This window comes from Fusarium tjaetaba, assembly GCF_013396195.1.
Source record: "Fusarium tjaetaba strain NRRL 66243 chromosome Unknown NRRL66243_c0000146, whole genome shotgun sequence".
In the NCBI taxonomy this organism is placed as follows: domain Eukaryota; kingdom Fungi; phylum Ascomycota; class Sordariomycetes; order Hypocreales; family Nectriaceae; genus Fusarium; species Fusarium tjaetaba.
Genome location: NW_023501342.1, coordinates 1 through 27542, shown reverse-complemented (window position 1 = coordinate 27542; position 27542 = coordinate 1). Strand labels below are relative to the sequence as shown.

The 27542-nt window shown below is 48.4% G+C and overlaps 9 protein-coding genes across 9 annotated transcripts; 4 read left to right on the top strand and 5 right to left on the bottom strand.

Annotated features, from left to right (window-relative positions):
* Positions 1-82: 82 nt before the first annotated feature.
* Positions 83-5491, top strand: FTJAE_7282 (NAM7-nonsense-mediated mRNA decay; the record flags this gene model as incomplete). Its single annotated transcript, XM_037353983.1, has 5 exons — positions 83-973; positions 1025-1604; positions 1655-2853; positions 2905-4362; positions 4415-5491. The coding sequence occupies 5 exons, from the start codon at positions 83-85 to the stop codon at positions 5489-5491; spliced, it is 5205 nt and encodes a 1734-aa protein (XP_037205584.1).
* Positions 5492-7417: 1926 nt separating this feature from the next.
* On the top strand, positions 7418-7767 carry FTJAE_7281 (uncharacterized protein; the record flags this gene model as incomplete). Its single annotated transcript, XM_037353982.1, has 2 exons — positions 7418-7531; positions 7591-7767. The coding sequence occupies 2 exons, from the start codon at positions 7418-7420 to the stop codon at positions 7765-7767; spliced, it is 291 nt and encodes a 96-aa protein (XP_037205583.1).
* Positions 7768-7948: 181 nt separating this feature from the next.
* Positions 7949-9982, bottom strand: FTJAE_7280 (uncharacterized protein; the record flags this gene model as incomplete). Its single annotated transcript, XM_037353981.1, has 5 exons — positions 7949-8316; positions 8370-8659; positions 8713-8819; positions 8874-9784; positions 9958-9982. The coding sequence occupies 5 exons, from the start codon at positions 9980-9982 to the stop codon at positions 7949-7951; spliced, it is 1701 nt and encodes a 566-aa protein (XP_037205582.1).
* A 4987-nt stretch (positions 9983-14969) lies between these two features.
* On the bottom strand, positions 14970-16142 carry FTJAE_7278 (dityrosine transporter; the record flags this gene model as incomplete). The annotated part of the gene is made up of 1 exon (XM_037353979.1): positions 14970-16142. One exon carries the CDS (start codon positions 16140-16142, stop codon positions 14970-14972), a length of 1173 nt encoding a protein of 390 aa, XP_037205581.1.
* Positions 16143-17074: 932 nt separating this feature from the next.
* Positions 17075-18959, bottom strand: FTJAE_7277 (uncharacterized protein; the record flags this gene model as incomplete). The annotated part of the gene is made up of 2 exons (XM_037353978.1): positions 17075-18054; positions 18668-18959. The coding sequence occupies 2 exons, from the start codon at positions 18957-18959 to the stop codon at positions 17075-17077; spliced, it is 1272 nt and encodes a 423-aa protein (XP_037205580.1).
* A 635-nt stretch (positions 18960-19594) lies between these two features.
* On the bottom strand, positions 19595-20113 carry FTJAE_7276 (uncharacterized protein; the record flags this gene model as incomplete). Its single annotated transcript, XM_037353977.1, has 4 exons — positions 19595-19648; positions 19699-19746; positions 19806-20007; positions 20070-20113. The coding sequence occupies 4 exons, from the start codon at positions 20111-20113 to the stop codon at positions 19595-19597; spliced, it is 348 nt and encodes a 115-aa protein (XP_037205579.1).
* An 814-nt stretch (positions 20114-20927) lies between these two features.
* On the top strand, positions 20928-21781 carry FTJAE_7275 (uncharacterized protein; the record flags this gene model as incomplete). The annotated part of the gene is made up of 2 exons (XM_037353976.1): positions 20928-21075; positions 21129-21781. 2 exons carry the CDS (start codon positions 20928-20930, stop codon positions 21779-21781), a joined length of 801 nt encoding a protein of 266 aa, XP_037205578.1.
* Positions 21782-22615: 834 nt separating this feature from the next.
* Positions 22616-24201, top strand: FTJAE_7274 (uncharacterized protein; the record flags this gene model as incomplete). Its single annotated transcript, XM_037353975.1, has 4 exons — positions 22616-23131; positions 23190-23349; positions 23408-24039; positions 24091-24201. 4 exons carry the CDS (start codon positions 22616-22618, stop codon positions 24199-24201), a joined length of 1419 nt encoding a protein of 472 aa, XP_037205577.1.
* An 889-nt stretch (positions 24202-25090) lies between these two features.
* Positions 25091-26866, bottom strand: FTJAE_7273 (cytochrome P450 monooxygenase; the record flags this gene model as incomplete). Its single annotated transcript, XM_037353974.1, has 7 exons — positions 25091-25244; positions 25294-25454; positions 25500-25765; positions 25812-25962; positions 26018-26110; positions 26163-26608; positions 26659-26866. 7 exons carry the CDS (start codon positions 26864-26866, stop codon positions 25091-25093), a joined length of 1479 nt encoding a protein of 492 aa, XP_037205576.1.
* Positions 26867-27542: the final 676 nt, after the last annotated feature.

The window sequence follows — 27542 nt, the reverse complement described above, 5'->3', positions numbered from 1 at the left end:
TTCCATCATCCCAAACCCGCCGTGTTTTCTTCTCCTCATCTACAGCTCAATCTTAAGCCTCTCTCAAGGCAATGAGCTAAAAATGGCTCCTCAGAAGCCCGACAAAGGATTTCATGACATCTTGCTTCCAAGCTTGAGTCTCGACGATATTGTGTGGGATTTCCAAGTCCCAAATCTCCCATCACCATCCACTCTTAAAAAGGCCGAACTCATCAAAGTGATCGCCCTCCAAACCGACCTCAAAGAATGCAAGCACTCCATGATGCTCAAAGTCCAGGACAACACGCCAAATCGCGCCATAGCCGCATATCCGACCGATCGATTAATAGTCTTTTCACTTGAAGCCTTCAAACCACTTGTTTTCGGCGCCGCAGCAAAGGAGCAGCAGCCAGCGCCCGATCTTCAGCCCCGCACGCGCCAAGAGGTTTCCGACTACAGCATCAAATGTCTTCGCGCGGGCATTATTCTGAACGGTGTGCACTACAATTTCTACGGGCATAGTAATACGCAACTCAAGTCGCGATCATGTTTCCTCATGGCCGCGACGAGAGAAGAGATTTCGAGACTGATTGAGAGTATGGGAGACTTCACAAAAATGAAGACGGTGGGCAAGAAGGCCAAGCGTATTGGTCTTCTCTTCTCATCTTCCAAGGCGGCCATGATGATCAATCCCGACCGATGCGAGGATATTCCGGATATTGAAACAGACGAATACGTCTTCACTGATGGCTGTGGATTGATTGCGCCCAGTCTGGCACAAGAGTTGGCACGACGGCGACCACCAGAGAGAATCATCTTCCGAGACAGCCGATACACGCCTTCGGTCTTTCAACTTCGCTATCGGGGCTACAAGGGAGTTGTTACTGTTGATCCTCGAATGAAGAAGGAGAAAGCGCTTCTCAAGCTTCGCAAGTCGATGAAGAAGTTCAGTGGCGGCGATGATTACTCTTTTGCAGTAGTCGAGCACTCCAAGGTAACTAACACGATTTCCCAACAGACCTCGCTGACTATGTCACCATTCTAGCCTTTTTCATACGGGTTCCTCAACGACGAGAGTATCATCTTGCTCCGCGCATTGGGCATCTCACAAGAAACACTCCTTGCCAAGCAGCGCAATCACTTCAGTCTTCTCAAGAACGCTAAGTCCGACTTCCGCGATGCATTCCGCTTCTTAAGCTACGTCAATAAGCCAGATCTCGCTGAGCGTGTCCTTCTCGAGGGACTGGAGAGCGTAAAGCCGCAGATCAATAGCCAAGTCAACGGGCAACTGGACAAGATGTTGAATAAGCAAGGTGGACAAAGGTGTCGTATCTTCATACAGAAGTCGAGGCTTCTCTTTGGTGTATGCGATGCTTGGGATGTCTTGAAGGAAGGCGAGTGTGCGGTCAAGGTCACTCTGGAAGAGAGCGGTTTACCACATGCTTTGAAGAACAGTGAGATCATAGTCATCAGAAATCCATGTCTTCATCCAGGTGATTGGCAGAAGTTCAAGGTCGTTGAGCGGCCTGAGCTTTCACATCTGGTAGACTGCATCGTCTTTTCGACGCGGGGAAAAAGACCAGCTGCTGATCTCATGTCGGGTGGTGATCTAGATGGCGATACGTGTGAGTGAATATTTCTCCGTCTACCACTAATTAGTGCTAACCTTTCGCAGTCTTTGTGTCCTGGGACCCCGACCTCATCCCCTCAACGGTCTCAGCTCCAGCATTATACCCCGGCGGCCGGGAACCAATCCAGTTTCGCCCCATTACAGACGACGACCGCCTCGTCTACTTTGCAAAGTACCAGAACGCTTCTCTGGGTCAAATAAAGAACCTATATCTCGACTGGGCTCGAGTCGCTGGTCCCATGAGCGCCCAATGCCAAGAGCTCAATCGACTCTTTTCGCAGTGTGTCGATGGCAATCGGATAAAGATCCCTGAAAAGTTGCGCACTGCACCAAAGCCCACGCCTGATACGCCGCCATTCATACTCGATGTCCTCCATGACGATGCAGAAGTCTGCGTTCGTCGGCTGGGCCTCACGGAAGATGGAGATCTGACGGGATATGATATTGACGCTATTCAGCTCTTGTTTAGTCGTGAAGACGTCGCTATTGGTGAGTTTGAGTCAGTCAAACTGGCATATTCCTGGTGTCTCAAAAACAACACGTCGTTTGAGAGCCTGCTTCATCTCTTTGACTTCAACATTCTCAAAGCAGATCAAAAGGCATGGGTCCTTGCTCATGTACCAGGGTCTGCAGCCACCACAGGACTGGTTCAGAATGCTCTATGCTCATCCGGCATCCTTCAGCGAAGAGAACTTCAACAGTTCCACTTGGACTACCCCGGTATCAAATGGAAGAGAACATACGACTCGTCGGTCGATCGCCTCGCAACATTTCACGACGCTGTTGCGACAAACCTAGAGCTATTCCAGCGCACGCTCATCGTGTTCCAACCTGACGAGCGGTTATCCCTTGCAATTTACATTCCCAAGAAGATTGAGCGATCACAAGACTGCGTCATCAACGACACTGGGCGCTTGTTTGCGTTCCCTCATTCACAAGGCCCACAAAGACAGGCCCGACTCTCGCTACCGACCAAGATGCAGTATCAGCTCTACTGTGACGGAAACATCTTCCAGCTCTTCGAGAAGCAGCGAGGCAACTCGTGGGTATTTATTGGTCGACCAGGAAACAATGACCAAGACTACCGCAATCTTCAGAACAAAGGCGATAGACGCAGAAAAAGGCAGGAAGTGGTTGAGCGAGGGGAACAGGCTGAAGTTATCGCGAGCATTGCGCTAGACAAGTTCAGCAGAGGGCTTCAGATCCATATTGGAAGAGTGAATCGGTCTGCCGTCACAGCTGCAGTAAGTGTAACCCTCTCATTCAACTGAGTGAATATCGCTGACTGGACACAGGAAATCTACGTCATCAGCAATCGAGACGTAGCCTCAATGCGCAACCTTGACCTTTGGCTAGAACAGATCGACACTACCGAGACCCTGCCTCTATTCTCGGAAGAGCCGAAAGATTATTCTGCACCCAGTCTGACAGATGTTTTATCACATTCCGATCCATCATGGCTCATTGAGGCCGTAAAAGGTAACGACATGTCCGCACTCTCACGATTAGAGTCAGTAGAGCAGTACCAAAAGGTCTTCAAATTGGCCCGAGAAGCGAGCGATAAACGGTTTCTTATGCGGTGCATTGAACATATTTTGAGCAATATTGAGAAACTTGTTCTCGATCAGAAGGAACTGCTTAACGCGATGCTCCAAGTTCTCACCAATGAGCCGACACTGGCTATAACCTTCACACCATTTCTGTCTTCATCCCGCTCGGATAAGAACCAAGACCTGGTTGTACTACTGGAGGCATCTCTCTTGCCGATTTTACGGGCATTCATCTTGTCCGTCAACACCATGGGCCAACTTATCTTGGAGCCGCTCAAGAGCATCCTTTCCGCTATCACCCCCGGAAGCTTATCGCTCCTTGACCTCGCGACGCTTCTTGAACTTGCAGCATTGACTATTCGATCAACAGATCTGGCTTTGGACCTCTTTTTGGATTGTCTGCAGCCCAATGCGTCTCGCTTTATGGTGACCGACCCAAAGGTAACCAGCCATTTATTGCGAAACATGATCGCGATTGCGTTAGATCACATTGAAGAAGCCGATAACGTCGCGAAGAGACTGCAGGGTCTTTATGAGCTGAAGCAATCGCCGAAAGACAAGAATGGGAATTTGATCGAGATCGACTTCAGAATCGACACGACTGGGACACCAAAGAAAGGATTACACGTGAGGCTGACAACGGCGTCACTACCATCAAATGTGCTGGTTGGCAGCAACTATTCCATCGATGCCCTCGTGGCAATGTCTGAGACAGGGCGTGCACGCTTCGAATGTCTTCATCCGCTCCCTTCTTACTTCGAACAATGTTCATGGATCTTGGAAGACTGCGGTCCTTTCGTCACCTCCAAATCCATGATCGACGCCGTCAAAGATCTTTGCATCTACCAAGAAGATTGCTGCGGTGTCGCAAACATCATTTTCGGCCTTCCATCCCCGAACATCCCAGGACCAGACCATTCCTTCAGCAGAATTGAGAGACTGAACGACAGCCAGAACCAAGCTATCAAATTAGCATTGAACAGTTCCCTTCTCTGCCTTTGGGGCCCGCCTGGGACTGGAAAGACCGAGACGATTGTTGAGATGATCTGTGCATTGCAGACAGCTAATCCTAAAGCGCGTGTTCTAGTGACGGCGCCGACACATAATGCAGTGGATAACGTGATGAGACGGTATATCCAACGTCTTCAGAAGCAGCCATTGGCTAGGAAGACGCAACCGGATTTAGTACGAGTGTCGACAGAGGTATGTCACCCATCACCCATGCTAAGAGGTGAAGTCAGCTGACTTCATGTAGGTGCGCAAGGTTGCCGATGATCTACGTAAGTATACATGCGACGCCATGGCAGGGCAGGAGATTCACTCCGACTACAAGGCTATGAAGAAGGCTATGGAAATGGTCAAACGAAGCGATACTATCTTCACCACCTGTATTGGAGCAGGTATCGGATTGATTCGCTCAGAGTTCTTCGACATCGTGATTGTCGACGAGGCTTCCCAGCAGACAGAACCGAGCTCAATCGTCCCACTTGTGAAGGGCTGCTCGCAGGCCATTCTGGTTGGGGATCATGTGCAGCTGCGGCCGACTGTCAATCAGACTGCGTTGGCACTCGACTTTGACGTCTCGCTCTTTGAAAGACTCTACACAGAAGCCAATGGCTCCAACGGTAACGATGGTTTGAGGAAGTTGATGCTGAATACGCAGTATCGTATGCATCCAAAGCTATGCGAGTTCAGCTCAGGACAGTTCTACGAAGGAAAGTTGAAGTCGGGCATCAACAGCTCTGCAAGACCGCCCATCAAGTCCAAATTTCCATTCCCCCCAGCTAGGGTCACGAATCAGAAAGGACGCTCCGGGATGGGGATGCGAGACTATGAGCGGGCCATCTTCATCAACTGCGATGCAACGGAAATGCCAGGTCAAAAGTCAAAAGAGAACAGAGGACAAGCAGAGCTCTGCCTTCGCATCTGCAGGCTCTTGACCAGCGGTTCAGAGACCGAGGGCCCCTCGCACTCAATTGTGGTCTTAACACCCTATACTCGCCAAGCCGAAGTCCTTAAGCGCATGCTCTCCAGCATACCCTACAAAATCGAGGTATCAAGCATCGACGGATTTCAGGGTCGTGAGGCGGACATTATCGTGTTTGTAACGGTACGATGTAACGAGCACCGTGAGATTGGGTTCTTGAAGGACATGCGAAGGATGAATGTTGCTCTGACTCGGGCAAGATCAGCGCTGATTGTTGTTGGGAACCGGGTGACATTAACCGAAGGCACGGCAGATGAAGAGAGTGCAGTTATGTGGAGGAAGTTGCTTGGGAGTCTGACTGAGGTGAAGCTAGAGGCTCCCGTCAACGACTCAGTCAAGAAGTGATCAGCTTAGGGTCCCTTCACTTCACAGGCATAAATCTCACACCGTCTCAGCAAGCAATGAACGGAAAAGCCAGCTTCCGCGGAAACCTCGGACAAGCTCCCAAAAGTGCCTCCCTACAAAGTAGTGCTAAACGCGGACACGGGTATTTCATGAACACCGATAGGTCCAGCTCTGGGGCCGAGATCCGAAAGGCGCCAAATCCATAGGGCAGAAGGGGCCATGCAGTCATCATTTCACATGAAACGCTGTATTCGGAGTTCTTTTCGTCGATCATACCGCGGCATTTACAGTGAATCAGCCGAGTGAGGCCACCTTCCTGAAATGCCGTCTTACGTGAGGTCTAGATTTAATGCCTCTTTGCGGCGCATGATTGACGATCTTTGACTCAGGAACCTAGCCACAGGGAGAAAAAGAACGTAAGACCTTATTGTAGGGTATTGAACCAAAGTCAGCAAAAGGTACACTAAGTAAATGCTCAGTCACCAAAGTATTATGATAAGTTGCCCAAGTCTTTTTGTCATTTAGGATCAAAGCCCTGAGATTTCTTGCCTCCCGTATGGAGGCAGTCTAGACTGTAAATGGAAGTGGTTTTACGGAGGAGAGGCCCGTTGAGTGAGCAGACCATACGCTATACGGAATAATCTGCGGCCCGCGCCGCATATAAGTTCCGAGTAACCTACCCGGGCCAATCGGCAGTCGCGGTGAAAAGGGGCCCACGGACATTATTGCATGATCTAAGCTACGCCGACGGAGTTTAGAGGTCAAGAGGAGGACTTGAGACCTGAATACCCTGAGTTGGGAGACCTTTCTCCAATTGGGCATGATTTCCAGGGCTGGTGAGATACAAATGGAATCGCTCAAGTGCTTATGATCACGATGGAATCGGTTCTGAAACAGATGCTGGATAACAAGTATCGAGTAAGACAGAAGTTGTACGGTCTTGGTGCTTGTGATACTCACGCGCAGGATCGTGCATTGCTCTGCCACTCTTGAGTAACAAGTCAGACTGCCTAGATCGCTGGAGAATAGTAACTGCTCCCCCGTCAGCAATTAGACAAGCAACTTCAAAGCTAAGCAGCTGGGGAAAGTGGACCGTCAATCGTAGGAATCTCACGTACTGCATTAGCTCTCGCACTCGCACACCGGACTTAACCCTGACTTACATATCCAGCTCTCACAAGTACTTCCATCTACAGTCAAAATTACACAATTGAAATCACAAATATTCCAAAAGGAGAGCATGGTTCGCGGCTATTCTCCTCCGTGTTGATCAATTATGGAGCGTATCATCTCGGTCCCGAAGTCCCAAGTGGAATCCGAGCTTGCGGCACATGCACTCTTATTTCCACTCGCTCGGACTATCGGGCGACGTGCCACACACGTGCAATCCTGAGCATCTATGTTATACGAGGAGGATCCTTGTAAACCCAACGATCCTCCCTTATGCAACTGTCGTAATGTCAACTAATTCGCTTCTGTGACTTGTTCACTAACTATTACTACACAAAATAGTAAGCAGAAGTGATACTAGTTCGGTTTGGTCAATTAGTGAAACTTGTATCCTAGTATGCGTAGCCGCTCATTTCCTAGATGAGAAATACCTCACGGTGAGGCGATAGCCAATGAGTAGAGCGTCAACCCGAGATGATGATGATGATGGTGATGATGATGATGATGATGGACTAATTTCTTATGGTCGAGGACTTTTGAGAGGATTCAGTTGCATGAGGCGAAGTGCAGCACGGACTGTCTCGGGACATTGTGAGATGAGCACTATCTGGGGAATAAATCATAAGCAAGCGTCAATGGCTTGCCTTCTCGTGACTCCTGAAGACTATAAGAACTCGAGGTCTTTCGCAGTCTTTACAACTCATCGTCCTCACTCATCCACTCATCTATTCAACCTCAACAGATTCTGCAGCAATCATGAAGGCCACTCTCTTCGTCTCTCTCCTCCTCTCTCTTGGCGTCACAGCCACTCCTGCCACCGACACCGTCACCATTGAGGACGGTGGTCACGTATATACTGGCATCGATAAGGTAAAAAAATCCCTATCTCCACAAGTATCTCAAAGCTGTGCTGACACTGGGCTTCACAGCCCCTCCTCGCCCTCCGTGGTCTTGAGGCTCGCTGCAGCTGCTTCCCCTGCTACTCTCCCCATGCGGACTGCCAGCCCGGAAAGTGCCAGTGCGCTGGTGACTATGGCTGCTGGTCTTGCGGCGGTGGTCGCATGCAGTGCCAGCCTGGTCCTGGATCCGGACAGTGCTGGACCTAAACACTCTGCTGGTTTCAACGGGGTCGGACAGGAATGCATTCCACCGGTATTGAGGGCGCATCATCAAGCTCAAACTCACTCCGTCGTTTATAGTCCTGTTTATTGGAGCTACAAAGAACACAGTCGTTACAAAGAGACATATCTATGCAATATAACACTCTGGGTACCATGTTATGCTCCACTAGTACGACATGTTCTCCATCTCGTGAATGAGTGCCTTGACCTGAACCATTTCCCTGTCATCATACTTTGGGGTGCCTTGTACCTGTCCAAAAGGAGTTGCCCAAACGGCCAAGTTCGCTCTGATCTGGCTCTCATCATGTTTCCATCTCTCAAGCATGGCACAGGCAAGATGATGGTACTCATCAGCGTGCTGCATAAAGCCAATGCGGCCCCAAATGGCACCACTGGGAAAGTCTGTAGAGCTGGATTTGATGTTATCGCCATGGCGCCATAACCATAACCACCGACTAAGCCCTGTAGCAGCCGGGGACATCTGTGACACATCCACCAGGGTAGTCTGGTACTGGAATACTAAACAGCATAGAGCTATGGTGATGTTAGTTACAGATTGCGAGTGACTGATTGAGATCTAGCGGTACCTGATACAATAGTAAACATGTTGAAGGAACTGAGGTTGCGGAATAGGTCCAAGTCAACATGTTGAGAAGAGCACAACAGCCTAACACAAGATGAGACTCTTAACCTGAACTGGTTTTGCCTTGCTTTCGTCGCAGTGTACAGATGCAGAAAGCATTCCGCTGCTGATGCTGCCTGGAAGCAGACTTCAGGGCACACGAGCCCTGTGTTGAGCTCGAGAGACATGACTCTTGGAGGAAGTCTCCAGAAGAGAAGAAAGGCCGAGTCGAGAAGATAGATGTACGTTGCTGTCCTATTCATCTAATCAGAGCAGGTAATTAAGGTGCTTCTCGTAAACAAACGCACCGGATCATGCTTTCTATTAAAATAAACTTTGTCCACTTCTGTTTGGTAGGTGATGTGGCATCTAGTGACCCAAGGCTTAAATTATAGAGGCCGAAGGATCTCGCTATCTGTCGGGGATGTCAGAAAAGAAACTCATCAATTTCACAGTGCTAGTGACATACCGAGACGATGTGGCTGTATCGTTCTTTTCGAATGCGCTGTTTGCCATCCTTGGATCCCTCCCAATTTTGAGCAATGCAGACAAAGTACGCAGCCTGCAGCGCCTTCATCCGATCCCATACCACCTGCTCATCACCGATCAGATCCGAAGAAGCAACAACCGAATCATCGAATAAGATACCATCGCTAAAGACTGCTTCTTCAACAGCGGGAAGCCACGCCATCGCTCGTACACAGTCGCCCGGCTCTGGTGACATGCACGCCCCCAGGACAGCCAGGGATGCAACCAGCCCCGGCGGTTCTGACTCGGGATTGAAGGTTGGCCGGTGGATGATGGGATTATTGGGATACCAGCCTGACCAGAAAAGGAGGAGGAACCTCTGCAGGTTGACGGGGGAGAAGAATTCGAAACATCCCTTCTCCATCACTGGAGACCATTCTAGGCCGATATTAGAGCATGGCTGTGTCCGGCTCATTGTTCTCTTCATCATTGTCGCAATCTCGCGTGTCTTGCTCTTCAAGAACTGGCACTGGGAATCCTCGATTGAATCATAGAGTTGCCGTCTCTGAGCCAGCGTCCCGCAGTCGAAGCCATCAGCGATGCCAGATGACTCTGTAAATCGTTTCAAAAATGGCAGCGTCGTTCTTTGAGGCACAGGGGCCTGACTTGGAAATGAATCAAGACTTATCATGCTTCCTTGGGTATCATTGAACATATCGAAGAGGAAGCCGGGCATAAAAGGCGTCGTTTGACATCGTAGCCACTGAAGAGATGGGTCGGTGATATCCGTCGCAGTACCAGAAATCCTATCATTTCCTGGGCCGAGATACGCCGACATATCCGTCTCATGTGTTCGATGAAACTCCTGTGTTGATTGATCTTGTGAGACGGGTGACGCCTTGGAATTGTGTGCTGCATTGTAGGAGCATTCGTAGCTTTTAACACTGCATGTACTGCAAGGCTGTTTTCCATCACAGGCCCTCTTCATCCGGATGCAGCGATCGCATGCTCTGCGCTTCTTGCCCCGTTGCCGGCGACCAGAACAAGAGGGGACCTCGGACCCTGACTCAAGACGTGTCCTACACGTGCCCCAGTGTCGTTTGAGGGCATCGCTGGTCGGGTCAGTCAGCAGATCACCCAGGTTACAGTTGGAGGCGGTATTTTAAGTGAGAGAGAGATGGATGTACCTGCGAGTAAAGGTCCGTTGACAGAAGGAGCAGACAGAGGGAGGTCCCGGATTCTCTAAAGCTGGTTGGCAAATCTTTGTCACGGCTGTGAAGGGGAGCAAAACAAGGGACATACTTGAGCGGCGGGGTACGGCCAGAGATGCCGAGGCCAATGGCGGTGACACAGCAGCATCCATTTGCATACATAGAGATAGGACGAATACGCAAGAGCCGACTTGTCCGAGATACGGTCAATATGAGAACCAACAACAAACTTGCTAGCAGTGACAAGTCTACGCTGAAGCACGACTTTTCTTTAGATCTTGGCGAGAAACACCTCAGCTCGATTGTCACATTCTTCCCCCCTGCAGGTGCAGGAGACATGGCTCAACTACCGAGAAGACAATGCCAGCCACAGATCGTAACCCGATTTGGCCTTGTCTAAGCTAATCGTGGGGTCGAAAACGCGGGGGAATTGACAATGGGATCGTTTCTATTGGCTTTTGGTGAGCATGTGGCGGTGGACTTGTTCCGCTCCCCACTCGCCCTAGCCGAGTTAGTGTGCGGAGGTGGAATTTATCGCGACGCCAGGACGCATTTGTTCGGGGCGGTAGAGTTCCGATATGCAGGGCCATTCGCGGTTTTCAAGGTATGGGAAGAATCAAGTGAGTAGGTACGCATCATTATAAAAAGGGTTGCATAAGAGAGACGAAGTCGTTGCTTGTCTCATCATCAATTTCTCCAATTTGTTCAAACTCTAGAACACAACAATTAACTACAACTACTTACAACATGTCTCCACCTGAGGAACACCACGGCCTCAAGTCCAAATGGCCCGAAGCTCTTGATCTCGCCGGTTCCAACTCCCCCTGCCGTCTCGAGGGAGAGATTGGTGATCTCGTGGTCCTGGGCGAGATTCCATCCGCTATCGACGGCACCTTCTACAGAGTCATGTGCGACCCTTTTGTCCCTCCTGACCCTAACAATGTCCCTATTGACGGCGACGGCCACGTCTCTGCCTTCAGGATCCACAACGGTAGAGTGGACATGAGGATTAAGTACGTGGAAACTGAGCGCTATAAGCTTGAGAGAAAAGCTGGCAAGGCTCTCTTTGGCCTCTATCGCAATCCGTATACCCACCATCCATGTGTGAGGGCGGCCGTCGACTCCACGGCCAACACTAACATGGTGTTTTGGGCCAATCGCCTCTTGGCTCTTAAGGAGGTTGCGTGCCCTTATGAGATGGACCCTGATACCCTTGAGACTATCTGCTACGACCCATTTGGGGACCAGATCAAAGCCAAGGCCTTCACTGCTCACCCCAAAGTTGATCCCTATTCTAAAGAGCTCGTGGTCTTCGGTTATGAAGCCAAGGGCTTAGGGACCAAGGATATAGTCATCTATGCCCTCGATGAACAAGGCATCAAGCACGATGAGCAATGGATTGAGTCCCCCTGGTGCGCCTTCATCCACGATTGCGTCATCACCCCAAACTGGATCGTCCTCCTACTTTGGCCCTTCGAAGCCAAGGTCGAGCGGATGAAGGCTGGCAAGCAGCATTGGGCATGGAGCTACGACCTCCCCGCCACCTTCATCGTTGTGCCCCGTCGAAAGACGTCCAAGGTCCCGTCCTCATGGAAGCAGGGAGAACACCGAGTCTATCATTGGAAGAACTGCATGCCTATCCATACAGGCGGTGCCTGGGAGGAGGACAATGGAAAGCTGTATCTCGAGTCATCACGTGTTCACGACAACGCCTTTCCATTCTTCCCACCGGAGGACGGAAGACAACCATCTCCAGACGCAAAAGCAGATTATGTCCGCTGGGAGATCGACCTCAATGCACCTTCAGGAACTCAGATGGTTGATCCTCAGATCATCGTCGACGTCCCATCTGAGTTCCCCAGGATGGACGAACGCTTCATGACACACAAGCATGAATTCATATTCCTCAACGTGTTCATCCCCGAGACCTCTCAAGGCGGAACCAACATCTTCCACGGGCTCAACGGCCTGGCTATGCACAGCCACTACTCAGGTGAGACGAAGTGGTTCTTCGCTGGCAAGGATTCTTTGGTCCAGGAGCCCATCTTTATTCCCCGCACTGCCGATGCCCCGGAGGGTGATGGGTGGATTATCGCCATGGTCGAGAGGCGTGTTGCTAATCGTAGTGAGCTCGTGGTTCTTGATACTAAAGAGTTTGAAAAGCCGGTTGCTATTATTCAGCTGCCTATGCATGTCAAGGCTCAAATACATGGGAATTGGGTGGACGCAAAGAGTCGGAAATCTGCTGAGCCAATTGTAAGACAGATTGGGGACGTGAAAATAAGTGGGAAGGGGGCTTTGGAGCCAATGAATTGATCAGAAGACTAGATGTTTTCGTGATATTATATATGCTACTTAAAATATAAGGCAGCTCTTAATTGCAATATTATATATGTTGATACTCAAAAATCCTCACCTACCCGGTACCTCGCAGTTCCCTCTAGCTGTATTAAGACTAGTAGTTCGTTCAACCTATTTTTACCTCGTTCCTGACTCGACTCGACAATTTCATAAAAGTCCTATGACTCGCAGACACGCACCAAGCCGATATCAATTTCCCCAGCGTCGCATTGATACAACATCAGCAACAGGAGAAGCCAAAGCGCCGAGCGCTTATCCGATTATTAACCTGCTCTTAACTGTCAGCGCGCATGGTTTTCGTAAGATCTCATGAAAACAGTCGAAATTACTCCGCAGGGGTCATTTCAGACGAGTGTACTAATTGACGTCTGACTGCATGTTCCCAGAGTCAGCACCGCTTAACGTTTTCCGAAGCCCAACAAAGTGCCATTACCGTCTACTGTAAGTCTTGCGCCCTCCTGTACATCAATTGCTTGTGATTTTCTCGCTGCAATTATCAGGCAAATGATTTCTCTATGCAAATCGCCTCGTTGGCACTAGTTGACTGACGGACAGGGGCTTAGGAAAATCCTTCAACCGCTGATTTAATGTCAAGAGAGCGACCACGACTTTTACTTCGGGCTTCTCAGCCACGACATCGCAAGGGACTTCCCAAGCCTCGCACTGGTTGCATGACATGCAGGTGAGATTAATGAGATCCACTCCCATCACATCGCGTGCTGATCTAGATCTATCTGCGCAGAATCCGCAAGATCAAATGTGATGAGGCCAGGCCAGACTGTCAGCGATGCATTGGCACTGGTCGCAAATGCGATGGCTATGGGGATACAGACACTGCGACACAGCAGACACTTCTCACTCGAGAACGTACACCTATCACGCGTGCACTCAGTAATGATCTTGGGGCAGAGCTGAGTTTTCATGTTTTTGACTACTATCGAGGCCATGTCTCTCACCAAGTTGGCGACACGGTGGATAGCGACTTCTGGGGTGATTTGGTGCTGCGACTTGCACCTACTGATCCCGCGATACGGCATGCCATCTCAGCGATCAGCTTAATGTATGCTGAAAAGACAAAAGACACAAAAGACCACTGTCCAAATTACAGACCCGCCATCCTGGAGTACAACAAAGCCATCCTCGCCGTTCGGTCATGGCCACTAGCTACAGAGTCAAGGGTGAAGCCTCTACTCGTGTGCTTGCTCTTTGTCTGCATTGAGTTCATGCTAGGCGATGAGCATCAAAACGCAGCCAAAATGCACATTCTGCAGGGACGAAGGCTTCTTGCAAACATCAAGGACCAGAAAACGCCAGAAATCGACATCATTCGACAATACCTGGCCCCGATATACTTACGGCTCGCATATGTCGGCAATGATAGAGTTGACTTCCCGACGCATCTTTTACAGATGACGACGACGCCGCTCAAGTTCGCTTCTCTGGCTGACGCACGGTGTGTCTTGTACTACCTCGTCGATATCGGATTCACTCTTATCTATGATGTCAAGTCGTATCGCTCAAATGGTGTCAGTGAAATTTCAGATTCTGAGGGAGATGCACTGCAGTCAAGATACAAACACATTGCCCATGAGCTGGCCAATTGGCGTCACGCATTTGAAGCGTACCTTGCGTTCAGTGATCTAGACGCGCCAGATACAAGAACCGCAAAGCTTTTGACACAGAGACACTGTCTCATGATAGTGTTTCTCGATTCAATGGTCTCGGGGTCAGACTATGTCTGCGATAGGAACAGCTTATGCGAGTTTTCCATTGCCGCTGACTGTGCAACTTTCACGATCAAGTACGACAATGAGATCATGCAAGGCCCATCATTCACCTTTGAAAGCGAGGTTACTGGTCCGGTTTACTGGATAGCTGCCAAGTGTAGACAGCCGGCTATTCGAAGGAGAGCCCTGGAACTTCTTTACGAGCGAGAAAAGACAAATCGTGTAGAGAATCTCACGATGATAAAGCATACCATTGCCATGGCCAAAAAAGTCATCGAGATTGAGGAGGAGGATCTTGACATACCACGTGGCACAAGACCCATGCAAGATTACCCAGACAAGTATGAAGTTGTCTCGAGAGAAGAGTCTAGCGAATGGGTTGAGGGCTTTCTGACAGATCAAAAAGAACAGTGGCCGGTGTTGTGGGATCTCGGGAGCCATTGCTCAGACATTCCTACCAAGCTGACCAGGATTACTGCTGCGACGGAGCAGAAGGAACTTGTAGAGGGACTAGCTAAAGGTTGGCCTAAAGAGCGGCTCGTCTGGCCATACGGAATTACTAGAGAGCGGAGAGTGTTGAGTGTTGTTGTGAAGAGACATACCGGTGATGATCTATGGCTGGAGTATGTGAGGGAGCCTTTGACGGGCGGCGGGGAGTATCGAGTTATGAAGGAGCATATACGGTTTACATAAAGATATTATGATCATTGGAACATAGCGCTCTAAATCATTACACCCAGCACTGAACTACTTCTAGCCAATTTTGATGCTTAGATAGTGGCAAGAAACTTGCAATCGTTAGCAGCTATCATTATCCCGTTCCTCCTGCTTTTCCATCCTCCATTTATGCCCTTTCCACATAACTACCCAGAGAAGAACGCTGAAGATTACCCACACTCCCGAGACAAAAACCGAAGTCCAACCCAAGCTCCATTCGTTTATCATGGGATCGGCAACTGCCACAGCACCTGCTCCGACCAAGCATCTGGCGAGATTATTCGCTGCCACGGCTGTCGCTGCAGAACGCGTGTTGAGATCAACAATGAGGGTGTTCAAGTTATTCATCGCGCCAGAGATAAACAAAGCGAGGAAGAATAAGGGAACCTCGATTCCTGCAAGCGCCAGTTTCTGGTCCATAACCCAACCATAAATGATGATTATCGCGCAGGCCATGTATACAAATGGCAGGGAAATCTCGATTCTCATTCTCTCAATAGGAAGCAGTTTGAGGTCTTGTTGTTGGTTTTTGACAATTTCTATGCCGTGCCTCTTGGCATGTCGTCGGAAGTTCCAGTCCATGACGAGGCCAGCTGTGTAGCGATAGCATATGCTTCCGATTCCCATGGGTAGATAGCACAGTCCGACCACGACAGACGAGTAATTGAACCGTGAAGTCAACTGAGCTGAGAGCGTTGACAGCACCATGTAGTAGCCACCATACATTAGAGCACTGAATCCAAGAATAAGGCCGGTTTCTTTTTCGAAGAGGATCTTTAGGGATGCGAATGGATTTGGTCGTTTGCGACTGGGTTGTTGGGCTAAGAGTTCGACATGTTCCCGCTTTCGTTGCTTGAGATATCCCATAAGTGACATGTTCCACCATGGTGGAGTAATACCTCCATTTCCAACAACGTTTCGGCATGTCTCTGGGAGAAACATAAATATGACGAGAAAGAGTGCAGCTGAAAAGATGGTGAGAAACCAAAAGATAGACCTCCAGCCAAGATAGTGATCAAGAAGGCCACCTATCACAGGTCCAAGGGCAGGGCCGAGGGTGACTCCCATAGACGCGTAGCCAAGATATTTCCCACGCTCAGCTCGGGTCACCATATCAGCGGATGTCGCACTACCGAGTGCTATAGTTGCACTGCTTCCAGCACTCTGGAGGCACCGCAGAATAATTAGCGCGACGTAACTATTCTGCAAGGCGAGACCGACGTTGGCCGCGAGATAGATGGCACAGCAAATCATGTATGCTGGTCTACGTCCATAAGTGTCTGAGAAGTTTCCGATGAACGAGGGTGTAATTCCTTGGAAGATCTGTCATAAGACGGAAAGATTGGAGGACTTTGTGAAATATATCTTACCAAGTATGTTGTAACTGTTAGGTTTACAAGAGAGATAGATACGTCCATATCCTTGGCGATGGAAGGAATTGCTGGGAGAAATACTGTACTGGACAAGGGAGATATCATCGCTAAGAATGATACCAAGATTATAATGCCGACCTTTTCCCAATAGGAGAAAACTGTATATGGAGGCTCTGGATTGTTAACCGAGGGTTCAATTTCCAAGAGATGGTTTGGCTGTGATAGGTCTGTATCTCCTGAATGTAGTGAATTGTCTGACTCGACTGGTCTATTCAACGTTGAGGCATCAGGTCTTGGTGGCTTGGGCACTTCCTGGTTCGTCATCTTTATAACGTAATAACTAAGTTGTCCTTAAATGACTTAAAAAACAGCATAAATACCTGGGCAAGGTGCAGATATTTATATACTGACATTGACTGTGTACTCCTATACAGTAAAGTTTATGTTAACTGCCACGTTAATGTTTTGCCGATTCGGTGCCGACAGGGCTGTTTCCTAACTAACCTAGGGCCAGAGGAGCGGTGCTGTAATTAGCTACAAGAAACGGGAGCTGCAACGCAGCTTGCCGGATTTTAAGGGATATATCCGGCGTCAATACAGGCTGCCCCATAAGTAACGCCTGCCTATTAATAAGCTATGAAATATCGTTCATCCAGCCTAATGGCTATAAGTAGCAGGGTCTATAGGCCAAGCGTATTATATACCTATGGAATTCACTAATAAACTTCCTACTCAAGTATATCCATCCCTTGGCCGAGGCATGCCGAAGCTCTCCAGATCGTTGCATTTATCCTGCAGGTATATAGATAAAGCTCAGCCAATTGCGGCTGCATCCTCGGTATCGAAAAGCTGTTGGATGGAATCTCGAATAAAGTCAAGCAGCTTCATTAGCAATTCATATATCTTTGTCTCGCTTCCAAGTTCGACTCCGTGCATCTCCTGAATCAGTCGCGAAAGAATCTCCCCAAACCCATCAACCTGGCAGAAGTTGCGAATGATTTGGAAGAACCTGTTCATAACAGTGTCCTTGATAGGTATCGACGTGTTGAGATGTTGATGGAACAGAACAAACCACATATTAAGCCACTTCTCCTCATCCGTTGAACCACTTTTAAGGCGTTTCTCAAGTCTTTCCCATGCTTGGCGTGATACGCCACGCTCATTTTCTGAGGTCGCTGGCGCACATTTGATAGAAACCCGATGAATGTCGCTGGATGGTTCGTCTGGGGAGACCACTCCGCAGCTTTCGCATATAATACCCTCCATCTTGTTGGCATCGAAATTCAAATGACTTCTCTTCAAGTGTTGTTTGACGCGTCCGTAAGTATCAAGCTTCAAATTGATACACCCGAAATGGCGGATAGGATCCCGTATGTAGTAAGGGCAGGCCAAGAACGACTTCGACCATGGTGATGACCTTTGATTGGATCCCCGGCCGCCTGAGTGGTCATTGGGGCTCCAGCCAGAATTACTAAGAACATCTCCATCCTGGCCAACAGCCAGACGCGATGTAAATGATTGAGCTGCGGGTGCGTTCCGGGCAAGCACGGTGGGGAGCGAGTGTGCTTCCGACGAAGAAATGCTTGGAATTTGAGAGACTTGGATCCCTGTCTCATGCGACACGTCGATATGCGGAACCTCTCCAGACAACATCAATTGCTGGGGATTGACAGTCGCTTGTTCATTCAGAAGAAGCTGCAGTCGCCACTGGTCAGAGCTAGAGCCCAACTTAGGAGGATCAGGCGTCATAGATCTGTGCTGGATAACCTCAGGTTCGGGATTTGCTGGAGTCACTAATATATGGGTTTTGGTGAGTGAAAAGCTCCAGAGTACAGCAAAATTAATGAACCAACTGACTAAAAAAGGAATTTCCTTTAGATTTTGACGACTTGAACAAGTCAAAGTCATTCGTATCCATTGTTTTAACGCTCAATAGAATGCTCATTAAGCTTGTGCGTGTCTTGTCGAGAATTGAGAGTCGCGTGTCAAAAGCGTTAGTCTTGCAGAATCAAGAACAAAATAAACAAGTTACGCCATTCAGTGGCCTGCGCCTTGTTTATTTATATGCTCCAACATTGCACATTTGTGTAAAGTCCTTTTTAATTCCTGAATTAAAAAAGTGTGTGTTTTTTAAGATAGGGTGTACATTCTCTGCATATTTCTTGCGGTTTGCATTGCCATTGGTGGGGTGTCAGATTTGAGTCAGTCGCATCCTCAGGTGTCACATTATGGACCCCAACCTCATTGCAAGCTCATCGAATCTTCTACTGTCTCAAGAAAATGTCTGAAAAGGAGATTCCGCAGTAATTGAGGATAACTACTACCAGAAATGCTATTCAGGTGGTGTTCGATTGAGATTCAAGGCACTAGTGGAAACTTATCTGATCAATTTCTTCAGGGCTCTACCGACAAGGTGACGGACCGTTGGGGCGACAGCATCGAAAACCGCTCTAGTCTCCCTCTTGAGCTTGTTAATGCAATCGTGCAGGAGGTCTGATCTAGTGAGGTCGCCATACGCTAGTGCCAATAGAGCGAGTCCATAGGTATGGGTATGAACGACCTTATCCCGACCTTCACCTACATTGTCCAGCAACTCGGCGCCCTCAAGATTGGCTTTCTTGGCCCGATCGATGCGCGTATTCAAGTGAATGACGACGATGGCTAAGTCGGGGATAACGATGTATCTTTCACTGTTCATGTCTGGGGAGAGGATGCCCTCGTTGTGTTTCGAGGCGGATTTAATGGCGAGTCTGCTCAAAAGGCAGTCGATGTGACTGATAAAGACTAAGAGCTGTCTATTATCTTCGGTCGCCCCTGGATAAGTAACCCTGATCTTTCTTTCCGTAAACAGGCGAATATTCCGTCTGTCAAATATGACCGGACAACCTTCTAGACGCCCAGCAGCGGTAAAGGTTATAACGATTGCGCGTCTAGTGATGAGTCTTTAGCATCAAGCGGCACTGTCCCAAGTGTCCAGCAGATTTGATCAAGAGCTAGTAGCCTTTGTACTATAGAGGTTTCTATGACCCTTTTCTTAAATGACACTGTACAGGATTATTGTAGCCAAAATCGTAAACTAGTTAAATCTCAAGTTCTATCAAAAGTCTCTGTGTCCTAAACCAGCCAACTTTCAAAATACCGCGGTCCGCAACCTAGAGCAATGGTGATGTAATTGATTAATACTGAACTGGGCGACTTGACCAACATGGCACGACTCATATGACGGACCCGGTCAACTGAGCCAACACACTGTTTAGACACATAGATATCTTATCTCAGCTCCTTAGATTAACGTGATTTAGTATAGCAAATATCACAAGCATTTGGAAACTATCAGTCCGCCTCAGCACCCTGAGCGCCACACTTCTCTTCACAGTAATAAGTAAACTATGGACTGATTAGTATCTTCAGTTCTATCTCAATCTTTCTAATCTTACCTCATCGCCACCGATGTGACCTTCTGCTGAGTTACATATTGTCCCATCCTAGCAAGAAAATTAGCAAAAACAGCAAATAAGCTTAGAGGACTTGATCTAGAGCTCACAAAAGTACAATCGGTGCATGTATCCCACCACTGATCACCTGTGCTTCGATGATTGTACATATCGCAAGCGCACTTTGTAGCATCGGCAAGAACTTCATAGGTGGTCTGCCAGTTGTAGCTTGGGCTGAATGGAGTTCCGCCAACGGGAGATGACATCCTGTTGGATACACATGCAGCGGCTTTGTGGGTAGCAGCATGAGCACTATCGAAGGTGTTAGATTCTCTGGAAGAAGACGTTGGGGGGCGGCGTAGAACATGACGAACCCGCTGATGGCCATGATGGCCACTGTGAATAGAGAAAGTTGCATGATGATGAGAAAATAAGAGGAATGGTAAGCTGAGGAAGTTGGGTTGGCTGGTCTCATTTCTTCGGTACTTGAACTTGAGTCTTTATACAGTTTGTCTCTCTCCTTCATTTGATGAACTTCTTGCTTCCTGCCGGTCCGAGAATAGTTGCCATAATAACACAAAGACTTACACGACAACACTTTGATCCCAAACAGGATATTCGTAAATCGATCATCGGTGAAGCCGTACATCGGCAGTTGACTTTGGTATAATATTCCCGCCTATCAGGTAACACGATTGCAATAGTTTCATGCCATGATTCAAGAACCCAGTGTCGAAGAATCCAACGTCTTTCTCTATACGAGCAGCTGAAACTGGTAGTTGGGTTGCCCCACCAATGAACTAACTGGAATAGTGACTTGATCATCGACAGCCCTGGGGAACATGAGACGATTCTCCACTTATGAACTACACGATTCGCTTCAAAATAGGAAAGTGCGTTAATTAGCTACCCCAGATTAAAGTTTATTGAAATAGGGATTGACATCATGCTTAAGAACTGTCAAATGTATGGAGTGACGTAGCTTGCAGGATCCGTTCTCTGACCAGTAATAGGAGGGCTGTGAGACTTGACGTAATTGGGCGACATGAAAGTTAGAAGTTAATGCTCTGTACTCGCGTTGGAATAAGACCCGACATTTGGTTATTGAGTTTGACTCTCTCGATCGAGCATAAATACTTGGCTGTCTCCGACTTGGCCAAGAGTAAAGCAAATACAGCAACTCATTCAATCACATTCTCCCTCATCAAACTCAGTCCGATAATCTTTACAAGATGCATCATCTCAGTCTCGTCTACGCCTTACTCATTTCAGCCGCTGGAGCCATTCCGGTAGAAGATGCCCCCTTCCCAGGAGCTACCAAGTGGACTCCCAACTACCAGATTCAACCCAGCGATGTCATCGTTCCTGTAAAGGGTGTTTGTAAGTTGCCATTTTGCAAATGCCTTCGAAAAAATATGCTGAAAACCTGCCAGCCTACGTCGTCAAGGAGGAGGCCTACTTTGCCAAACTCAAGGCCGAAGGGATCAAGATCGGTGCTCCCAAGCTGGACCCCTCTTGGATTTCTGACAATAGCACCAACCTTCCCAAGCCCAAGTACCCCAAAGTCTCAAAAGGCCAGCTTGGAAAGCGAGATGATTGTGACGGCACCTTCTACATCACCACCGACAAGACCGAGACGTTTGTTGACTGGGACGTGCAGATGTCGCCTGTTGTCTGTGCCGTCGGAGACATGGACATCAGTGTGTCTTCAGGCTACAGTGTCGCCAACACTGTTGGAGGCAGCGCTGGAGTCGATCTCACCTTCGTCAAGGACAAGCTGGCAGGGTCTCTTGGTATCGACTACAGCCGCACCTGGACCACGCAGACCTCCGTCATCACCAAGGCTACTATCAAGGACGGTCAGTGCGGTGTCATGATCACCAAGCCTCTGACAACTCGCCGATCCGGTCGTCAGTTCCGTGGCTGCATCGGATCTGCCACTGAGATTGGTACTTGGTATGCTGACAGCCGTGGCGAGGGAAGCTACAACGGCATCACCTGGATTGAAGGTGCTATCTCTGCTTGTGCTAAGCCTGGTAGTAACCCGCCCCTGTCTCGCTGCAACGGAGAAGGAAACTTCCGATAAGCGAGAAGGTGGAAGAGTGATGGGTGGTAAGATGCTTCTCACTCAGATGGCATTGTGCCCTTCCTTTCACGGAGACATTTTTAGAGGCAACGTATCTACCATGGCCTCAGTGACTGTGATGGGCAATGCGCTGAGGCGCAATGAATAGATAGTTCTATTTAGTGATATAATCCTTTTTATGGTACCTTGAGATAGGGAGCGAGAAGGGAAGAATTGACAAATGCTGACCATGTGTGATTAAAAGAATTAATTAAGAGCAACATGTCTTTGCCTCAGATGCACAGCGAAACCTCAATCACAGCTCGGGATAACATCATGTATGATGACTCTATTATCGCGGGGTTCAGAGCCCTAGTCCCCAGTCCGGGATCAAATGAAAATGATATAGTGCTCAGTGTGCGGGCCGGTTTTGATGGTCTAGAGGTACTTTCACTTCCGAAATGGAGTGTGCCGGCTACAGGGTGCAGTTTGCGGTGTGCCATCGGAAGCATCAGTGATTGAGTCACGGCTGCGTAAACTTAGCTACCCGGCTTCTTTTTACTTCCGGAGTGGAGTGCCGGCTGCGGGGTGCAGATTCCGGGGTCCCTAGCATAACCAGCCCTTCAGGCTTTACCCTTGTTTTCGCTCCCGATAACTAGTGCGAAATCTGAACTCCTTTTGCTTAGCCGTTGATACGAGAGCAAGTGCATGACATAGTTACTAATTGCTATTTCTATGTGGCCTATCGCTTCTCTTATTACTTACAGTGCATTGCCGAAACTGAAGTTCTGTCATATCATCATTTGTTAACTTTTTCTACCTTTGTTCCACAATTCGCAACCTCAGTAGTTAGTTATGCCGCAATTCAATGTCATCATTGTGGGCTGCGGTCTTTCAGGGCCGTTGCTTGCGAGTGGCCTTCTGCATGCTGGTGTCAAGGTAGACGTGTACGAGAGGATGGCGGCCGATGCAAAACGAGACGGCTACCAGATTCGCGTCGCCCAGCCTTCCATGGACGCCTTTGATCTCAATCTCACCCCAGAACAAAACCAGAGAATCCGAGCGAGCCTAGGGCATTTCGACGCCAACGAGGAAACTACCCCTGTCTGGTACAATCACAAACTGAAGCCACTCTTGGAAATGGGGCGCATTAGCGAGCAGTATCACGGCTCCGCGCCAATGGACAGGGTAGTGCTGCGTGATATTATAATAGAAAAGCCGGTGGAGAGTGGCGTCGTGCACTTCGGCAAAGGCTTCTCCGGCTATGACATTATTTCAGACAAAGGAAGGGAAAGAGTACGCGTGTCCTTCGATGATGGCACTTCAGCAGATTGCGATCTATTGATTGGGGCGGACGGAAGCCACTCTAAAGTACGTACGGGGGCAAGACCGTCACACTTGTGTCCACTTAATGCTGACAGCAGAATAGGTCAATAAACATCTCGGCCTGAATAATATCCAAGACATCCCCGTCATAAACTTCATCACAAAGACACATTTGTCAAAGGACAAGCTGGCAGCGCTGCCTGCGGCTGCTCGACATTCACCGATGCTGGTTTTCTCACACAGGAAGACTTACTTTTGCGTTGGTAAGCCACACATCTATCGCCTCTGACTAGACTCTGGGTTGGTAATATTCCACGACAGCATATATTCCGAGCCGACAGCAGAAAGACGGTGCAAAAGGAGACGAAGGATCGTCTACAGGAACTTCTGACTACGACGAAGATTTGGCCACTTTCACCTTCTCGTTACAAATGCAGAAAGACGATTGTCCAGAAGACATCAAGAGTTGGAACAAAGATGCCACCTGGAAATTCCTAGAAGAATCTCTAAGTGATTGGGACGATGCTTTGTATGCGCCCCTAACACCCCTACGAGATGCAGAGGCACAGGCTAACAGTCATCCCAGCCGCCAAGTCATAAAGGTTATCAAGTCAGAACAGGTCTACGTTTTCGAACCTCGCGCGACCAAACGGCCGGCTCTCAACTGGCGCTCCAAGGTTCGAACAGCGGCCAATCCTAATCTCGGCCATCCGCGAGTATGGTTGATGGGTGACGCCATGCACGTCATGTTGCCCAACAGAGGCATGGGTGGCAACCAAGCCATGCTTGACACTACAGTGATCTCGCCTCTGATCCAGCGCCTTGACAAGGCTATGACAACCGACGGAGCACTTGAGACCGAAGTGGTCGCGGCTGCCTGTGAGGAGTATGAGAGGGAGATGATCCCAAGAACCTTTTACTGGGTCGAAACAAGTGGAGGAACAAAGCCAGTTGTAAGTGCGAATGGCTCTTTTTTCCCGGTAAGATATGCTAACCTTTCGCAGCCGTTTGACACGAATACCTTTTTTGGCCGATGTGTAGCATGGTATATGAAGTTGTCGCTGGATATCAGAGATGCAAAGCATTCAATTCTGAGGTTGTTCAGATTGAAATAGTGTCGACCCTTTGGTTGCCTCAGCCCTTATAACCTGTACCTTAGAGAAACGTTGAAATAGTAAATGGATTCCACTCGCATTACCATTCTGAGCTATAGAAATGCTGCCGAGAGATGCCACTAAATAGTGATAGTAGAAGTGCTATGGTGGTGGGTAAATGCCCAACCGTGTTGAAATGAACACTTTTATTTCGGTCAGCTGGTCGTGCGCTCTTTGGAGGGGAGGATCTCAGAAGCACCAAGGCGCCGCCACGAGTAGTAAGACGTATGGGAGACGGCATATCGCGGCATAGAAGAAGAGGCAAAGTGCCGTCTCTGCTTCCTGGCAACTGAAGCGCCGCTAAATATCCCGGCACGATGTTAAGCAACATCGTTTGATAAGTTTCATATATAAATCTGTTCATCACTCTACTAGCGACAGCTCGTTAGTATTTTATAGGCACTGAAACCTTCCCTGTACTCAGGCTGATATTTTACAAGGTCTCAAAGGTTCAAGTGGTTGAGCATCCTTGCAAGACCTGACTGTAGTGCATTCTATGGATTTTATGCCTGTGTCGAGCTGATAATCTTCATTAGGTCTATGCAATATCCAAGCGAAAGAGCCTTCGGCCTGTTATCGGTATGTCCTTTCACGGCACCGTACTCTGTGACTGCGAAGACTCCGGCGAACATATCTCTTTCTATGGCTATGAATCTGAAGCAAGAATACTAGGATAGCTTTCGCGATTGTGACTATACATTCCCGGACGCTGCAAGAAGTTCTCAATATCCCCAGGCACTCGGCTCTTCTCGTTCAACCCCAGCTGCGCAGAAATGCCCTGTATGTTGCGTGTCCAAGGCGCTACAAAATCGAGCAAGTATAGCACCTTGTTGCTCATCATGGCTTGTATTCACTCTGCCTCGACTAGCTTGATGGCTAGGTCATCCATGATTACAATGTTGATATACTCTTTGAGGTTTACTTCTCTGAACTTTCCCCACTCGGCGGGAGAAAATCTGCGCACAAATTGAGAGATACAGATACGCTGCTCTGCGATGGATAGTCTAACTGCAGTCAGTGATATGCTCATAAGCTGCAGACCTCGAATCTTACGTCTGGCCGATGCACGAGCGCGTGCCTCTCGAAAAAGGATACAAGTATGACTCCAGCTCTTTGGCATTGTCTTGTAGCCACCGGTCAGGCTGATATTCCAGGGGTTGGGGGAAGACTTTTTCGTCAAAAACTAAGTAGGATATCGGGCTCGTAACGATTGTCTGTTCGTGTTAAATGGTTTTCTCAGGAAGCATAGCCACACTTACCCCAGGTGGGATGAATACACCATCGCATTGCAAGCCTTCTGGAGGAACCACTCGTGGCAGTCGCCCTCGTGGCGGACAGGTTATCCGTAGTCCTTCCTTTATGCAAGCATTGAGTAATGGCAGGTTTTCGAGCTCTTTCAAGCTCGGCTGGGAATCCTTCTCCGGCATAATCGTCTTTAACTCGGCTCGCAGGCGGGCGTATAGGTCAGGTTTGTGCAGCAAGTGCCATAGCCCGATAGCAACAGTGCTTGCAGTTGTGTCCGTGCCTATGACTTGTTAGCTTGTATTGGCATAGAGTCAAAAACATCTTACCAGCAAAGAAGAGTGTGCTACTTTCCGCAATAAGTTCTTCATCACTTAGCTTTTGCTCTTTTGAGTCAAGCAGCTCCTGCATGTTTGAGAAAAGACCTGGTTGGTCCAAGTCCGTTGCTTTGCGGGAAGCTATTAATCTCTCCATACCGATCTATTGGCATCGATATTGTGAGTATGCGTATTTGTGCAATCAAGGTGTGACCTACCGTCTGTAAGAGTATAACAGCATCTGGTGCCATCTTAGGGAAAAGTTTGGCAACTACACCAGCAGCCGTTTTGAGAGAAGCGAAATGCTGGAACTGTAGAAAGCATTAGCTCGAACTTTGCGACGTAATGGTGCACAAATCTTACTACAAGTAGTTCCCGAGGCGAGTTGTCCAAAGCTTCAAAGATCCGTCTTCTCGTTTCATCATCAATGTGTGACGGATTGCCTATGTTAATCCCAAAAGAGAAAGCACAAATCGAATCAAGGGCGAATTTACGAATTGCAGGGAAGATTGCGGTTGGCTGTTGAGATCGAATGTTTTCGGTGATTTCGTTTAGGAGCGGCTTCATGCATTCGTATATAAGCACCTGGTGAGCTGCGAAGGAGGCTTGAGAGAACGACGGTGACATGAGTCTCTTCCTTCGAGAATGAGATTCGGGGTCTTGATAGGTGAAAAGATTCCCATGTTTCCCACTAAAGCCGTCATAGAAGGTTTTCTCCTTGTAGAACTTGGTTCCCTGGCGGTTGATAGTCGTGAAAACATCTCTGTTGTTTATTGCGACTTCGTTTGGCGATACTCGAACTAACTGTCCTAGAAGGTATCAGCACGAAAGACAACGAACAGCAGCACTTCAGTCGTACCATGCTTCTTATGTAGCCTTGCCAACGTGTTCGCAGCATCTCCACCAAGTTCTTCAGAGAACAGCCAGAACTTAGTGAGTTTGGCCAGAAACGGGCCTGGTAGTTTGGCGAGTGGGTGGAAGAAGAGATTGTAGATGACGTTAAACAGAAGATAGGCAATGCCGAAGCAAGGGAGCAAAATCCACAAGGAAAAGTCAGTAAACATCATATTTACGGTAAGTAGCTGTTGTTCAAACTGTTTCATAATAGTGATGTATTATTCTTGACATATACCAGAGGACATATTTCCAGTTCTGTTGTGTTCTTATAGCTAGGCCTAGGGACACCACCATGTTCCCTGGAATGGCGCCTCAGACACCATTTGCAGGAATGCGGGGTCTCCTCCCCACACTTTCGTATTGCCGTAACAAAAACCCCAGTTCTCGGGAAATAATAAGATCCCGTCTGGGGAAAGAGAAAACACCAAACTCAAGATCTGCGATTTCGGAAGTCAGTGAGGTCCGGACCCCAGTATATTCTTCTCCACCGAGACCCAAGGTTACTCCTGAGGGGCAACCGATTACGTTAGTTGCCGGGCCGGCATTGCCCTGTTCCCGTCTATCAAGGACAGGTACTCTGAAGAATGATGCCTTGCTAGCAATAATAACATATCTGACAGACTTACAAGCTAGAGTTTTATTTACAGCCTGGAAGACGAGCTAAAACATGTAATGGAAGCAAGCCTAGAAGTCAGGTCAGAAGCTAGTTTAAATATAATTTATTTTTATTTTAATATTTTTTTTAAATATTACCTAGAGATAATAGTAATTATAAGTACTATCTTTTAATATAATAAGGCTTAAGATATTATTTTCTTTATAATATAATAATAAATACTATAACTA